Source organism: Mirounga leonina, unplaced genomic scaffold (genome assembly GCF_011800145.1).
Source record: "Mirounga leonina isolate KUSES-001 unplaced genomic scaffold, KU_Mleo_1.0 Mir_114, whole genome shotgun sequence".
NCBI lineage: Eukaryota > Metazoa > Chordata > Mammalia > Carnivora > Phocidae > Mirounga > Mirounga leonina.
Window position 1 is genome coordinate 13,268,935 of NW_023270265.1, and position 16,645 is coordinate 13,285,579.

General features: G+C 51.8%; 1 protein-coding gene across 1 annotated transcript; it reads right to left on the reverse strand.

Moving 5' to 3' along the window:
- Nucleotides 1-4,942: 4,942 nt before the first annotated feature.
- On the reverse strand, nucleotides 4,943-8,786 carry GDF2 (growth differentiation factor 2). Its single transcript, XM_035020355.1, has 2 exons — nucleotides 8,441-8,786; nucleotides 4,943-5,886 (listed from the first exon to the last, which is right to left on the reverse strand). Exons 1-2 carry the CDS (start codon nucleotides 8,784-8,786, stop codon nucleotides 4,943-4,945), a joined length of 1,290 nt encoding a protein of 429 aa, XP_034876246.1.
- Between the last annotated feature and the right edge of the window lie 7,859 nt (nucleotides 8,787-16,645).

The following is a 16,645-nucleotide window of genomic DNA, read 5'->3' on the forward strand; positions in this document are numbered from 1 at the left end:
TTCCTTGTAGGCAGCCAAGAACAACTCCTGGGAAGAGGTGAGCTGTCAGCTGATGGTCCTGAAGGGGTCTGTGGTGCACAGGTGTTAGGAGCTGGTGTACAAAGCCTAGAGTTTGCAAACTCCAGTCTCCACATTAAGGCAAGTCTGGGAAAAGCCAGACCCCTTCGTGTCAGGCTGCTCTAAACCTTCTCAGCAACCTTGGTCCCCCAAGGAGTTGCCATAATGATATAATAGGCTTGCCTTTGAGAGCCTTTGGTCACAAGCTGGAGAAGCTTTTGGGCCTCCTCAGTGTGCACCAGGGAGAAGGGGGCATGGCCGGTCCTTTCACTCAGACCCCAGGGCAAGCTCTCAGCTGCAAAGCTCAGACTCCTTGGCACACTGGGATCACATCAATGTTGAGGCCTGAAGTAGCCTCCAGGGCGGCCCTGGGACTTGGGAAACCAAGATGCTGACTGCACACATGCATTCAGTGTCAGCTACACTGATGTGTGAGGCCAAACGCAGAATGAAAATGCAGGATCCTTGTTCAAAAATTATTGTGAATTTCAAGATGGCGACGGCAGAACATGAAACCAAGTGGGCCCCATGCTACTGCCCAGGCCACGCCGCACACCTGTGTGCCTTCTAGAGAGCAGGCAGTGCAGGTTCCCTGTAGGGAAGAGGCCAGTAGGGACCTCTCCTCATGTTGTTCAGTGCCAGCTAAAGGCTGGAGTCTGCTGAGGGCAGCACCCACGGAGGTAGGCTCACTCCGGACTCCTCACTACGCCCTGGGGAGGAACTGATGTCCGAGACAGAGGGCGCTGATCAGACAAGGTAGATATGTAATCACAGCCTTCGAACATGGGAAAGAAGATGTGACCTCCCATACCCGCCTATATTGGCCCCGCTCACATGGGAATTCAGCTGGGCTTGGAAAGAGAAAGCTGCAAGGAAGGATTGACCCAGGGATTCCTGCTTTCTCCCAATTTTGATAGGATTCTGGAAGAGGTACAAGCCACAGTGTTTCTGTTACCAGTAGGAGAGTCTGTGTTGTGTGAATGGAGGTCTCAGTTCTTGGATTTGCCATGAAAGATTTACATGAGGATCCGTGCTCCAGTAAGGACAGCCAGAAGGGAAGGAGCAAGCACAAAGCAGTTTAGTAAGGATAATACACCCTTAAGGTGGGAGTGTGGGCAGGCCCAGAGGTGGCATCTACCCTGAGGCTACAGGGGTCCTTTCTTTTTTGTGTGAGCTGGGTCTTGGGTCATGGACAGACAGGGTGGTCTCTAATGGAGGATGCTTCTAATCATTTGGGAAACTCCTCCAGCAGGTTGGGAGGGGGAGTTTTTGACCCTATAAGGTTTGTACCAGAACTGTCGTGACAGCCTTCCGCATGGGGGAGGGGGCTAAAACCGCAATGCAAATGCATAATAATGAGTCTAGGGGTTACCCTGGGGCAGAGATGGAAGAGGAGAGTGCCTATTATGCACCTGTGGCTCTTGGTCTGTCAGCACCCGGGGTCCTGGGAGCCACGAGGGGTCTTGGAGGCCACAGTGTCAGGATGTTGTGTGTGGAGGCATCTAATGTGTGAACTACTTATCACTGTCCTTGCCTCCTGCTCAGGCCTAACTAATTGCCTACTTTATCACTCCGTGACCTTGCCAATAGAACGTTAATCAAAGGGGAGAAGGGTGTCCTTCTCCACCTTCTCCTGTGAATTGGTGTCTGGCTGACCAGAGATGTGACCTCCCACACCTGCCTAAGTGGGGCAAGAGAGGCAGTGACCAAGGAGGGCAGAGTCCACAGGAAGGTGGCACTTGCCCAAAAGAGCACAGGCTTTGTCTTTAATTCTTCCTGCTCATGTGTCTTTACCTTGAAGAAGGTCATCAGGACAGAGGCCAGTGCAGCAGAGAGAACTTGGGGTTAGCATCACAACCGGGGTTCAAATCCTGGCTCCAGCAGTTCCTGGCTAGTGGCTCTGAGCAAAGTGTGAAGCCTCCAAAAGCCTCCATCTCCTCTTCATTTGCAAAAGTCAGGATAAAAATGTCTTTTATTCTATGGTTGTTGTTTGAGCTAGTGAGTGCAAGTTCCCAGCCTGTCCTGCTGCTCGGGGAGCCCCCCAGCTTTCCTCCCTGGCTCTTCTCATGATCTCTCCACACCAACCCCATCTCACTGACTCTCTGTGCCTGCCTGTGGCTTTCTGCTTGCCCTCCCTGAGCCTTTCACTCTCCTCTTGCTCCTCGCCGAGAAGGGAGGTCACATGAAGAACAGGGGACAGCCGATCCGCCCTACCAAACTGGTCACTTTGCTGGGCTTTAGCTTCTTCATACGTATGGTAGTGATAATATCACCGCCCTGATATGACAAAAATGATACGCTCTAGGAAATGTTACACGCGCCGCAGTAAAATCGGTCATTAGGCAGAGGGCTAACTAGCCACGTAATAGAGTGTCCAGAGGATGGCGCTGTTGCATTTCGTTCTGGGGGTGAAAAGCTTTGGGGAACCTGGTGGGAAGAATAACCAGTGAAATGGAAGCCAGACAGCATTTTTGGGGGTGCTCCTTGCAAGTTCATTTCCCAGCACATCTGTCCAAGTCAGTCTGCCCTGAACCACAGCCCATGGCAGCCTTCTGAGAGTGACCCAGGCCAGAGGCTCTCAGGCCCTGTCCCCAGAGGACTTGGCACCGCAGGAGGCTTAGGACAAGAGATGACCAGGTCCCTATGCCGAGCCCATAGCAGCCACAAGACAGAAGCACTGTAGTGCTCCTCAGAGTGGGAAGATCAGAGCCGGCGCATCAGGAGAGGGGCCAGAGGGGGTGGCGCTAGAGTCGGGCCTTCACAGAAGGTGACTTGGGCTGTACAGCTGGGAGTGGGGTGGCCAGGGCAGTCGCCTGAGACTGAGGGGGTGGCCCTGAGGCTGGAGCTGGGCCTTGAGTGGGAGTGTAGTGGGAGCTGGTGCTGGAATAGTGGAGCAGGCCCCAGGCCATTGGGCAGGGGTGACTCGTGACCCAGACCTCCCTCCCCTGGCGTGAGGGAGGTCAGGGAAGGCATGGGGCTGACTGTGGCCTGAGGGGAGGGGTAGGCAGGCTGCCGCATTGAGGGGCCATCAGGCCCAGAGCTGACGTTCAGGACAAGTCCACAGTTTAGACACTTGACTTTATTTCCCAATGAAACTTTGATGCAGGCACGGAAGTACACCACCAGGACTAAAAGAGGTTCCCCGTCCATCTTTATGATTGAGCGCCATTGTTGTACCAGGAATTAGTATGTTCTACAACTCCATTAATTCATTGTATTTAAATTAATTAATTTGTATTAATTGTGTTAAAGCTGGTTCATTGGTTCCATGTAAACATTTAACACAAACCATTGTTTAAAAAAATATATACTGGGAGCTTCAACCAGTGGGAAAGGTCCGGGTCTCTCTAGGCCTCTCAGAGGCTCTGCTCTGGCCAGTGGTCAGAAAGGCCATGGAGTGGAATTTTCACTACTTCCAGACTCTTCCTCATAACCCCACCCCATTCCATGTGTGGCTTCTAGAGTCAGAGGAGGAATGGAACGCAGAGGAAATGGAAACTGTCCTCTCTTGAGGTCAGTGGGGGCTGAATCCAATCCTGAGGCCCAAACCCAGGACAAAGCTGAACACACACAGCTCAAGAAAGCCAGCAGGTGTGGGCAGAGCTGGCCGTGGCCAGTAAGGACCTGAGCTCCTCAGGGATGGGGAACCCTTACCCAGGAAGGCTGGACGTCATCACTAGAGTCACCAAGGAGTAAAAATAGGGACATAGCAAATACCAAAGCAAGAACACATTTATTCCAACAAAGTCAAATCCAGGTCCTGTCTCCCATGGAGTCCTGGTGGGAGGGAAGCCCACGGACGTGTTATGTGGGTGAGCTGGTTATGCTGAGTCAATTAGCGCAGCCATGCTAGCTGTAGGCTGCCCCATCCCTCAGGGGAGATTGTGCCTGCTCTTCCCAAACTGTCTCAGAGTTTGCGGCCACGGGCAGCTGGTGGCCCCGTGTGAGCCACCGGTGGGACAAGCACTGCACCAGCGGGTCCAAGTACCTCCAGCCCCAGCGCATACTGCAAGCCGAGGGCTCCCGTCACGCACTCTCTCCATCCTGCAATCCTGCAGTTAGTTTGGGGGGTAGTTTTTCAAGAGTCGAACATCATCTTAAAAAGCACTAGGCCACTGAAGCAGCTCAGGCACTGAGCAATCAGATTGTGCCCTGGATGCTCCAAGCAGCCCAGTCATACTGGTGGGTACTGGCCAGGGCTGAGTCCAGCTTGCCCCACGCTCCCCGCCTCCCAGAATCTAACTGTTCTTTCACTGCAAGGTGACCTGATAAACTTGGATGGGGTATTTGAGAAGCTCCTGGGCTTTGGTGGTCGACGGACCTATGCAGACCTATGGGCTGGAATCATGCTGCTGACTGGTGTTGCTTGAACTGCCTGCGTTTTGGTTTCTGCACGTGCAAATTGGGACTCATAACACCCATCTCAATGGGTTGTGGGAATCCGTGAAATGATGGGTGTAGAGCACATGGCTGTCCCTGTCCCCTTCACTCCCTGAGGTTATTGGAATGTGCCCCGTCCTTCTCGCCTCCTTTAATTCCCATAAATCTCTGCACCTCATTTGTCCTTTCTCCCCAGCCTCGTTTCTGCTATTTTCTCCTGACTCTGGATTATTTTTCTCTTGTCCTCTTTTCATTGTCACCCCTTGCACCCCAACAATCCTTCTAGGCTTTCCTCTTCTCCCCAGTCCCCACCCCCCACCCCCAGCCGTTGCCTTCCCCTATGGTTGGACCCAGTGGTGTATGCTTGGGGCGGGCAGGCCTTTACCTCCAGGACATGGCAACTCCTTTCCTCCTCCAGGCTGGCATGCAGGCAGACTTAGTCCCCGTCATACCCAGAGGGACACAGGAGCCCTCCACCCTGTTTCCCCCTGCCCGCAGGCCGGCACTACCTGCACCCACACTCTGCCACGCTCATCCCTTCATAATGGTACTTGAGGGTGGGGACCCCCATGTCATCCTTGTAGAGGATGGAGATGGGGCTCAGTTTGGTGGGCACGCAGCAGGCCTTGCCCACCTTCATGGGGAACTTGAGATGCACCAGGGTCTGCACAATGGCGTGCTTCGTTGGCGTCACGTCATCAGCCAGGGGGAAGAAGCAGCCGCCTTTACATTCGAAAGCATCGTACTCCTTGGGTGCGATGATCCAGCTGTCCCAGCCGATGTCCTCGAAGTTCACTCGCAGGGAGGTCTTCTGACAGTGGTTGTTGGCCCCAGCACTCCTCTTCCGTCTGGCTAAAGATGACCCTGTGGCCGTGTGACCTTCCCCATCCTCCTCATCCTTGTTTTCACCTGCCTCTGCTGGACCATTCTTGGACAACTTCTTGAGCATACTGTCCTGTTCATGGCTGATCATCTCCCGGAGCTCCAGCCTCGTCTCCTTGGTCCCATTGCTGCGGTCATTGGAGAAGACAACGAAGAAGGGCAGGTTTTTGGAGCCTGGGGGGACACTGATATCCAGCTTGTCGCAGCCCTTCCTGTGACTCTCCACAGTCACTTCCAGTTTATTTTTGCTCTTGGTGGAGTCTGCTCTGACCCACCGCTTCACAGCACTGGAGACCTCAAAGGTCTCCCAGCCCTCATCCAAAATGTCCTGGGACACAAGGAATGTCTTGGTTCCTGCAGAAGCATCCCAGGCCTCTGCTCCATCCAGAACATCATAAATGGCCATGTTGCCTCTCAGCTCATGGGAAGTGTCTACATGACTTTGGCAGGAGACATAGAGTCGGAGCTCGGCCCTGGTGATCTGCTCATGCCTAGGAATGGAGATGTTGAAGAGCAAGATGTGCTTCTGGAAGGGGAAGTCCTCTGTGGCTGTGATAGAGACAGCATCTGAAATGCAAGTACATAGTGATGGTCATCTTTCATGATACCAAAACTGGGACTCATGACTTGGGTCAGAGGGCATCCAGGATGACATTGACCTACTCTATCAAGTCTTTACTTGGTTTCACTTAAGCCCTTAATGTAGAAGAGAATTTCGAAAGGTATATTTGGGATCCTCCAAAGAAAAACAGAGGCAAGAGATGCCTTGCTTTGGAGTTGTCAGGCCCAGCTCTTTAGTGAGCATCTACTCTGCCCAGTATTGCACTAGAAGCTTTGCATTCTGTATTTCACTTTGTTCTTCACAGTGGCCCTGGGAGGATCTAATTATTATTCCACTTTTACAGGTGTGGAGATGGGATTTAGGCTGTTTAACTGCCAAGTGCACACATCCTATAAAGCTCTTCACATAAAAAAAAAAAAAAGAGTCAAATAAACAACATAGCAAAGCATATTGTCAGCCTCAGAGTGTAGATCTCGAGTGTGTGATGTTAAAGCAGATACCCTGGGAGGGGATGGTGCATGTCCAACATTAAGACAATGTTAAAAATCTCAGCAACTTAAAGGGCATAGAAATCATTCAGAATCCTTATTTCTGAGTGAAGTGAAAGTGGATTTTTTTTTAATGTTTGAAGAAAAGAATAAAACAGATTAGCCTTGATTGCTTTGTCATGTTAGGCAAAAATGGGGCTTAGCTTTTAGCTACACAATTTTCTCAGTTTCCAACTTCTCCTGGCCGGCACACAGCCGTCAGGACATCTGTTACGCCATGGCTTGGTCACAATTACGAAGTCACAACATGAGGGGAGTCTGCGTGCTGCTGTGAAATCCAGCAGTGTCTGACAGACTGCAGTGCTAATCTGGACTCGGCCCCTTCCTAGGCTTGTGACCTTGGAGAAGTCCTGAGTCTCTCCTTGCCTCAGTTTCCTCATCTGTAGAATGGGGCTCATCCTACCTGCCTTCCAGGGTTAGTGTGAGACTTCCACAAGGTGCCATACAGAACTTACTAACACTGTCCCTGGCTCATTTGATGCTCAATCAATATTTCTGTGTTCTCTCCAGGCCCTCCTCCCCAACATGCATGCCCCCCTCAAAGCACATGGCCCTCACCCAGCACGGATGTGCCTGCCATTCTAGCTCCAGCAGAACATGTGTGCATAGTGAATGGGGTCCATGAGCATTAATGGCCTACTGTGCTCTTACTGTGCCATGCTTTGAAAATCGCTGTGGGACCACATCCCACATCTAGAAAACAAACAGCCTCCCTACCTGAGCTGCACTTGGACCATCTATGGAGGGAAGCACAAACTGGCCGTCACAGGAGTGCAGGCCACAGGCAGAGCTAGGATTGAGTCAGAAAACTTGTTCTGGGGATATGGACAATGCTGGGCAAGGGAGGGGATGATCATCGAGATGGCACCAAACGCTGGACTCCCAGACTATGGGATTTGGTGAGTAGGTCCAGACAATGAAGCTCAGCCTTTTCCTAAAGCACAGGCTACAGTCATGCCCTGTGGGCATGGTGAGATGTTGGCAGCATCTGGGTGATCTGCAGATTGCGTTTTTTAAAATTAAGCTCATATTTTACAAATCAGGCAAGTTCACATAAAATCCAGAGAAATCTGGATTTTTCTTCTTCTTCTGGGCAATCAGAAAATTCAGCACTGCTGGGCATCCATCATGACTATGGCATCCTTCAGACGGGGCATGTGCTCCGCAGGCTGGGCAGCTCTGGCCTGCGGTGGCGCTGAGCCAGGCCCGTTAGGGGTTTGCAGGTGTCAAGCCCGGGAGGAAAGAGGCCCCATGTGCCTGGGTGTTCAGAGAGACAGCAGCAGCAGGAGAAGCCCGAGCTTTGCAGGCATGTGGGGCCTGTGTCGGAATCCAACTGCCGAACCACTGTGTGACCTGGGCACGTTCCCTCAGCATCTGCAAGGCTTGGCTGCCGTGCTCACAAAATCATTTCACCTACGTCGTGTGAGTTAGAGGACGTAAGCCCTAAATCGATGTTTGTTGTCTTCCAGCCCTTTCAAATCAGGTAAGTCATTTTATATTTAGAAAACCACTAAGTTGTCCTCCACTGTTTCTCTCTCAGAAAAAATTATCAGGCTTGTAGATACTTTCTGATGGGGGAGAAACAGACATTCTTTTAAAGTTAAAAAATATACCAATTGATTGAAAGCTAAATTAGTTGTCTGTTTCAAAGTAGGGAAGGGGACGAAGAGAAGGGATGGACGAAAGGGAGCTGGCATTCTTGTGGCACCTAATGTGTAAAATTGGCACTGGGCCCAGGGCAGGAGAACCTTCTACAGCAGAGCTGTCCAGTAGAACTTTCTGCCATGATGGAAATGTGCTATACTCCGCACCATGGTAAGGTAGCCATTAGCCACACATGACCATGAGCAAGCACCTGAACCCAAGCCAGTGAACTAAGTTTTTAATTTTATTTCATTTTAATTCATTTAAATTAAAACTTAAAGGGCCTCATACGTGCAGTGGCTACCGGCAGCCCTGAGCCCTGCGCCCCCCACCCCACCCGGGGGTGCCCTGACGGAGCCGACTCTACCTTCCACGCTGAAGCTGCGCACGATGTTGGACGTGGGCGTTGTGGACTTGTCGGTGGTGTATCTGTTGTACAGGTCGATCATGTACTGGGGTGGCTCCGCTCGGGTTTTGTCCTGGGAAGGGACACCGCTGAGATTGAGGCTGCGCAGGAAATCCACCTTCATGTTCTCCAGGAACATCCTCAGGTCGAAGGTGCCCCCCTCCCGCTCACCTCCGGGCCCCCCGAGCAAGCGGTGGGCATCTCCCCCCGCCGACGCCCGCCCCCGGCTCTCCAGGGGCTTCCCTGGTGCACAGCCTGCCAGCAGAGAGAGCACAGGCAGGGCCACCCAGAGCGCCCTGCAGCACATCTTGGGACGGCGCCGTCGCCCTGGACAGGAGACTGCGGGTGGCGGCCGCGGGTGTGTTAGCGGGCGCAGGGAGGAGCCCGGAAGGAGCGGGCCCGCATTTTCCTGCCCATGGCTCTGCACGAGCCCCCGGGCCAGTTCACAGGCTCTCACCCGCGGTCCCCGGAGTGGCCTCCCCTTGCTCTTATCTGGCTCTCAATGCCGTGCTCCCACCTCTTATCTAAGGGAGCTCTCCGTTAATGAATGCTCTATAAACATCTGACAAACACACAGGGCTTGTGGGAAGGACACAGCCTGCTGCAGAGAATCTGAATTTCTCTGTGGGGTTATCACCCCCTAATTAGGATCCTCTCTCATTTCCTTGCCAGCTCCGTTCTGAAGAATCTTGAGACAGGGTGACACATGCTCTTATCTCCAGGGCCATACAAACAGAGAATCCAGGAAACAGACAAGACCAAAAAGTCCTCCAAATATAGAAACAACACAAAACTCTCAGGAGACCGTGGCAAATGGTGGGTGGGGTGGGTGACGGGCAGGGTCCCCCGGGGTGAGTAGGAGGCCTGAGAGGAGGGTTCAAATCCTGGCTCCCTCATCTACTGCCCACAAGTGTCGTTTCACCTCTCTGAGCTTCGGGTTTGGCAAAGACATGTGAGAAATCAAAGATGATTGTGTGCTAAACATCATAGCAGTTTCCACAAGTCTGGGTCAGCTGGGCAGGCGCATTCTGGCTGTACCCTGCGCCTCCCCAGCCCGCTCTCCAGGGGACACCACACCCACCCTGAGACCTGCTGCCCGGTCCCCAGAAGAGCTCTGTCCCTCGTGTCAGCTGGGTGGCTGCTTGGGCCACACTCGTCAGCCAGGAGAAGCAAGCAGTCTGGGGAAAGGAAGGAAGGGGAACGGGGAAGCCCTGAGACCAGCACATGTCCAGGAGCTGTCCCCCTAGCTCAGGGAGGCTGACAAGCTGCAGCCCAGTAGGGGTCTGTGAGGTCCCGGGGTCTGTGTTATGCTAAGGGCATCGTGCCCACACGTAGACTCTGTCCATTCCCATTCTGTGTGGGTTTGACCGAGCTAAAGAAAATGGGGATAGTTACAAATGTCAGGGGGTCTACTCGGAGGAGGATTTGAACATGAAGCTTTTCTGTGCTGGCAGGCCTCCCGGGGAAAGGGAGCACTGAGCCGAGCAGCTTCAGGAAGATGGAGGAGAGGCCACGTCAGGCCAGGGGGCAGAGGTCAGGGATCCCAGTGTGTGCCCAGCATTCTTCCCACCCCTCATGGGGGAAGGGTGAAACCAGGAGCCTCAGCGTTGCAGGGCCTGGACAGAACTTGCTGTCCCCATTCTTTGGGGACACTGTCGAGGGAGGGTGGATGGGAAGGGATGCAGCTTAGAAGTGCTGCTTGGATAGGGGGCAGGAAGCCTGCTGGGCGTTGAGCCAGCTCAGTGCAAGAACTTGCTAGGGCAAGAAAAGGATGAAGGGGTGCAGAGCCTAGAAATGGAGCTGCAGTATGCATCAAGGAGGGCCTGGGAGGAGCTAGAGAGCCAAGCCGGCATCCCCCACGGTGCTCCAGTTCCTGGGGGCAGCCCAGAAATAGGCCACATTCAAGAGGTGGAGCCAAGGGATACATGGGGGTGGCTGAATGTGGTCAGGGGAGCGTAAGGGACTGCTACCTGATGTTTTCTTAAAAATATGGTAGATCTTATTTTCTGATTGTAACAGTAGTATATAGTGCAGATGATCTGGGAAATGCAAAACATTATAAAGAAGGAAATAAAAATAACCTAGTCTCACCAGTGATGCCCACAGTTAATATTTTGAAATCCAGTATATGCAGCTCTGCAATCCCCTATTTACAACCCTTTTGTCCAGGAGTATTTTGAGATTCAGAAATTTGCAGATCTTGGAAATTTGGTATGGCATATATGCTGTAATATTCCCAGTGGGGTTGGGGACAATACCTTATAACCAAATACATTGATGTTTCTGCAGTGAAACAAATAAAAACACAAATACCCATTCGGATCAAGTTTTGCCATGAAAGGAGTCAAAAGGGACTTCAGGTTTTCCGATAGTTTTGGATATGAGATCTCAAATAAAGTTCCGTGGACCTGTTTAGATGTGGGGTCACCACATTTGGCTGTGGAGGCTGCACATGAGCCCTGCCAGGAGGCATTGGTCACGTAGACTATAATGTGGGTGATGCCCCCAGGGCTGTGTACTTCTGGAGTTCTCTGCCCAATAAGCTCAGGGTATCAATACATCCACCTGTCCTTCCTTTACTATTTTTGACTAATTGCATCAGGCCTCCTGATCCATATTATCAGGAAGTCTGATCCGTTTCCTACACTGTCCAAGTGCCCTACAGGTTTATTTAGTCCAAAAGAGGTGGAGGTGGGATGGTATCAGTCCAGCTTCTTAATGCTAGAAGTGGTGAGGAAGAAAGGGGTTCTAGCAGGTCCCACCTGCTGTTGCTTCTTAATGACACTTGGTTTTGCTGGTGGACATGGGTCCCGCACATCTAACAGCTGCTTGAGAACTGCTGCTGGGATGCCCTGGCTTGTTCAAGTTTCTTCCCAGGTCTCCATAATGTCCCGCACTTTGGGCACCGAGATAACAGATTTCTTAGGCACACTCCCAGGCTTACCATTCTTCAAAAGGCGGGTAGCTGGGGCGAGAGAAGAAGCCATCTGCGGCCACATTCTGATCCCATTCTGCCCTTTCTCACAAACCTCTCGGTTTTGTAGGGAGCCTGTGCTGCCAGCTCAGACTCCCGCTCTCCTCAAAGTGGTGTGATTTCAGAGACCTTGTCCCGAGGGGGAGTGGGTCCAGAATTCTAGGTTTGCGAGATGGAAGGACGCCGCAGAGGGATGGCGGTGGTGGTTACGTAACCGTGTGAATGTGCCAAATGCCACTGAGCTGCAGATGGTAAATTTTATGATGTGTATATTTTACCACAATTTAAAAAAATAATTTCAAAAAAGCATATCATTTAGAGTTCTTTTTGTGGTAGATTGCAGAAAAGCAGAATCCAGGCGGTTTTAAGCAAAGTGGATTATGGCTAACTAATGAAAGCTGCAAAGTCCAGGGAAGGTTTGCCTGTAGCACAGCCTGGTCCAGAGTCCAGGCAAAGTTGTAGTGATGTTTTCTCCACGCCCAGAGCCGCCTTCACTGTGTGGTCTTCACGCTCCGCCTCCCTGTTTTGGCAAGATGGCGGCGGCAGGGCCACACTACCTCCCGTTCACACGGGGGCGGGGGCCTGGGGTGCGGGGCCGGGAGCAAAAGCCTCCTCTCCAGGAAGATCCCGTTAGTCGCAGGGTGGCTTCTTGGTCCTGATTGGGTGATCCGCCCATGCCCTAGCCAATCACGGTGAACGAGGGGAATACAATGTGCTGATTGGCTTAGACGGGGGTGATGGCGCTAGCCGCAAGGAATGAGAATCGGACTGGGATAATCCCTGAGAAGGGTCTAGATCTGGTCCCCGGCAGGAACCACTGCTAAAGGATGGTGTATCTTCCCATGCCATGAAAAATTTTCATATGCTTCATTTTTTTTAAATTTTATTTATTTATTTTGACTGAGAGAGAGACAGCGAGAGAGGGAACACAAGCAGGGGGGAATGGAAGAGGGTGAAGCAGGCTTCCCGCCGAGCAGAGAGCCCGATCCCAGGACCCTGGGATCATGACCTGAGCCGAAGGCAGACGCTTAACTGAGCCACCCAGGCGCCCCCATATGCTTCATTTTTAATGACTGAATAATATCCAGCAGTATGGACCTATCCTAATGTAGCCAACATTCTCCAACTGCAGGACAATTAGGCTATTAAGATAATGTTGCAAGGCACATTGTTATAGGCTATATTTTATATTATTTTCTTAAGACGGTTCATCAGAAGAGGGATGTCTAAGTCAAAGTGTATGCAAACGACTTCAAAGCTCCTGGTAAACACCGCAAGTTGCTTTCCAGAAATGCTCTTTTATTATTCACTTCCACTAGCAGAGCCTAAGCACCTGTCTTCCCACCCTCAGGGGTTGTTCTTACTAGTCTTTAGTAATGTGATGAACAAAAAATGTTAATTTGCCTTGCTAGCTGAGCTGGACTCTATTTTCTCCATGTTTTGATAAGCCATACCAGAGTCTGGACTTCAGCTTTCTGGAAGGTACAGTGGTAGCTGCCTCGTACCCACATCTGTCCGGGGCCGTGCTCAGGAATCATGTTTGGTTCTGTGCTGTGTGTCCAGGAGAGGGCCAGAGTGATCCACAGAGGCCTGGGTGCTCCTCAGGAACGCCGAGTGCCCTTATTACAGAGCCTGACACACAGTGAGCATTCAGCAAGCACTTATTCTTGCTCTTGTCTATACACTGTCTAATCTTCCACCCCTGTCTTTGTTACCGCTGGAGTGGCTCTGCCCTTCCCTTCTGCAGAGCTCCTGCTTTGGGTGTGCTTTCAGTTTGGAATGCTCTTCCCCACTGCCCTCCACCTGGGCCAGTCCCCCCTGCCTTTCAGTGCCTGCTCAGGACTGCCCTCCACCACACAGCCTCTGTGTTCTGAGTGACAGCACTCAGACGTTTGGATTCATCTGACAACCACTATGACGGGCCGTGGGACCCCTGTCGGCTGTTGGCTTGAGCTGGCACATCCTTCCTGCAATTTGACATGGTCAGAGAGCAGGCCCTGTGTTCATGGTGGATTGGATGCCTCCTCTGGGCAGGCCTCCATGCTCGTCTCTGCACATGTCTTTGAACACCTCAGGGTACTCCAGGCATTGTGTTGGTCAGGCTGGCTCTGCCCCAGTGGTTGCGGACCCAGCCTTGTCTTCCTGTCCGTAACTGATGCCCAGATAGTTTGGCATTACTATGCTATGGTCATGTTTAACCAAAGCCCCTGTAGTACCATCTCTCCCACGACTTGTGAATCACAGAAATAGAGTCATCACATGCAATTGCTGTGGGAGAAGTCCAATTCAATGAATAAGAGAGGCACACCTAACTCATCCATTTATTTCAAGGACCGCTGAAGCTCATCTCTCCAGCAGACAGACTTCAGCCTTCATTTATGGAGGCGGGACAGGATCAGCCTGAATTTCTGTGTTACAACTGCCTCCAGGGGGTCAGGAGCCCCTCTGGCCCAGAAGGTATGCCAGGAAGACACCTGTTTCTGTGAGCTGCTCAAACTCCACACTCACCCACACATTGCCCAGAGAATGAAAACTGGACCCACCTTGAGGCTGTAAGGAGAGAGAATGAGTCAGGCAGAGCAGGGGCTAGGTCCCTTCCCAGCTCTGAACATAGCCTCTGTGAGACCCTGCTCGCATCTGGCACAGATGGCATCAGTCTCAGGACTGTGCCCAGCTGGTCAGCACATTTACTGGAACAGTGGTTCTTAAAGTGTGGTTCCTGGCCCTCCAGCAGCAGCACCTGAAAACTGGTTAGAAATGCAAAATCTTAGCCTGGGTCAGCAACACTAGAAGCAGGGCCCAGCAACCTGGTCAAGCCCTCCATCTGATTCTGATGCACATTCAAACCTGCACATTGGATGTGATAAAAGAGGAAATGTGTACAAGCCTTCCAAGAGATAAAGTATGTCTACACTGCCTAGTACGGGATGGGGCACACAGTAGCCGCTAAATACTTGAACAAACAGGTGCATTCCCCGCTCACCCCTACTCATACAGACAGGACTGCTGGCACAGACCAAGGGATTTAGGGTGGGGTTAGAATGGAGAGGGAAGGAAAAATACTGGAAAGCTGGAATGAGCATCATTCTCTCCGAGAGTAAGAGAGAGAAAAGGAATAAAAATCTCAGGGGCACCAGTTTATCAGTGAAGGATTTTATGCTTCCAGCTTTTGGTAAAAGGAAATAGCCTTGAACAGCCAGGGCCGGCAAGCTGGTCCTGTCCTGCTGGTCCTCTACTCAGAATCCTGGCCAGTCCCTAAATGCATTTTGCACAAGCTGGCACCTACATTGTCTTTATGCCACCAGCCAGTCCAGCTCTCCCATCCCGCTGGAATCAACTCCATTCCTCTCCCATCCTGCTGGAATCAACTCCATTCCTCTCCCACTCCTCATACCCACCCGCCCCCACCCCAGACTTCTGCAGACTCTTCCAGCCTGGCCCTGCATGCATCCTGGCCACGGAAGAAGCATTAGTTACAGGCTACGGCTCGTGTGGCATTTTATGAGTGACTTAGACATACAGAGGCACCTGGTGGAATGCCTCAGGCTAGACACTTGGTAGCCCCTCGACTCAGTTTCCCCATTTGTTAGGAAAAAAGGTTACATCAGAAGTTTTCCAAAGTTTCCCCCCTGCCTTAAAGTTCCTGGCTTTCAGTTGTCCTGTCTCTATTTGTCACATGAATTAATCTACGAGACCCTACCCTTTCAGAGCATATAAACAGTCCGGAATCGGGCTCACTGGCAAGCCCCCACACAGCTTCCTCCAAACTGACACAGATGAAGTTGGGTGATCTCAGGGACCCATGCACGTCTAGGCTGTGTGCTGGAGCCTTTTGCTTTTATGACAATGTGATGCTATTTGGCTTTTAAGAGGAAGAAAAAATTATTTCATACAAACATTTCCTTCTAAACCTTGCTTTACTATAAGGTCACTCAGTGCCATTGGGAAAACCCTAATTGGCTGGTGGTGGAGGGGGATGGTCACTGTCCGGGAAGCTGGGGAGCAGCTCCAGCCATATAGGCCTTGAATCAGGCAGCCTTGGGTGTCAAAACTGACATGGCCCACGGTCTTGGTAAGACATTGGTGGTGGCCATATTATTTACCTGTCCTGAGCTGTTTTTCTGTGGCACCAATTGGGTAGTTAAGTTGCAAGGTTGCTGTGAGCCTAAACAAGATGCCGTATCTAAACTGTATGGCGCTTTATAAAGGTCAGTGGTCACCGAAGACACCAGTTCCTTCCAGCACACTCCAAAGTCATCACCGCTGGGTAACATCCATCCTGGCACAACCGTGGAGCCCCTGCATGGCTGGACACAGGGGTGATCCTCCCAGCCCATCCCCCATCCTTGTAAACCAGAAATGAAGACTCTCAGAAGCCGTAGGATTTTGTGGTGACCCAGATCTCCCAGAAACTGCAAAGGCCAGAAAGAATAAGACAGAACTCTTATAGGACCACCCCAGCTTCATCAAGAAATGGAAGGGGAGCACTGTATGAGAAAAAATTGAGGGGGGCAAGGAAAAAGGAAGAATCTATATTGAGAAGAAAGGTATTGGGACCCTTATCAAGTCGCAATAATTTTATTCATTTTGCTATTAATTTATATCTTGTTATGTTCCAAAAAGGATTAGATGTGGCGAGCCAGACGCTCCATATGCAGATCAGTTTGAGACACCCCAGCATCCAGAGAACGGATCCTGTAGGCCCAGCCCAGTCCCTGCAGGAATAAGGCCGCGTGTGTGCTGAGGACCACCCCCTTGCCTCACCTGTGTCCGCCTGGGCGGGGCCGCTGTCCCTACACATGTCCCAGGACCAGCTGGAGTGCCTCGGAGGAGACACTGAGCAGACTCTGCTGGGCTCCGCTTGGTGCCCTGAGGACCCCCTCCCCACACCTACCTGTTCTGTATACTCCTTCCAGTGTCTGTTGTTCTGCCTCCGGCTGCAGCCACCGCAGCCTTCTTCGGAGGCCACCTGGGCTTCTAGAGCTCCCACGAAGAGAGCCAGAGACCTGGGAGTTTCCATCTCCCCACCCTCCCCAGACCTGGAAAAGAGGTCTGAATGTCCAGCTCCCTTGCTTCAAGGCTGGGTGAACCCTGAGCTATAATTAAGCTCCAGAGCTCCCCACAAGATCCAGGATCTGGGATGCCTGGCTTCTTGGCCTCCCGACCAGCTTTTCCCCTTGCCTGTTTTTCCT

Coding starts and splice junctions, on each gene's coding strand:
- GDF2 (XM_035020355.1), bottom strand. CDS start 8,786: ATGTGCTGCAGGGCGCTCTGGGTGGCCCTGCCTGTGCTCTCTCTGCTG. Junction 5,887..8,440: donor GCGCAGCTTCAGCGTGGAAG/GTAGAGTCGGCT, acceptor CTTGCATTTCAG/ATGCTGTCTCTATCACAGCC.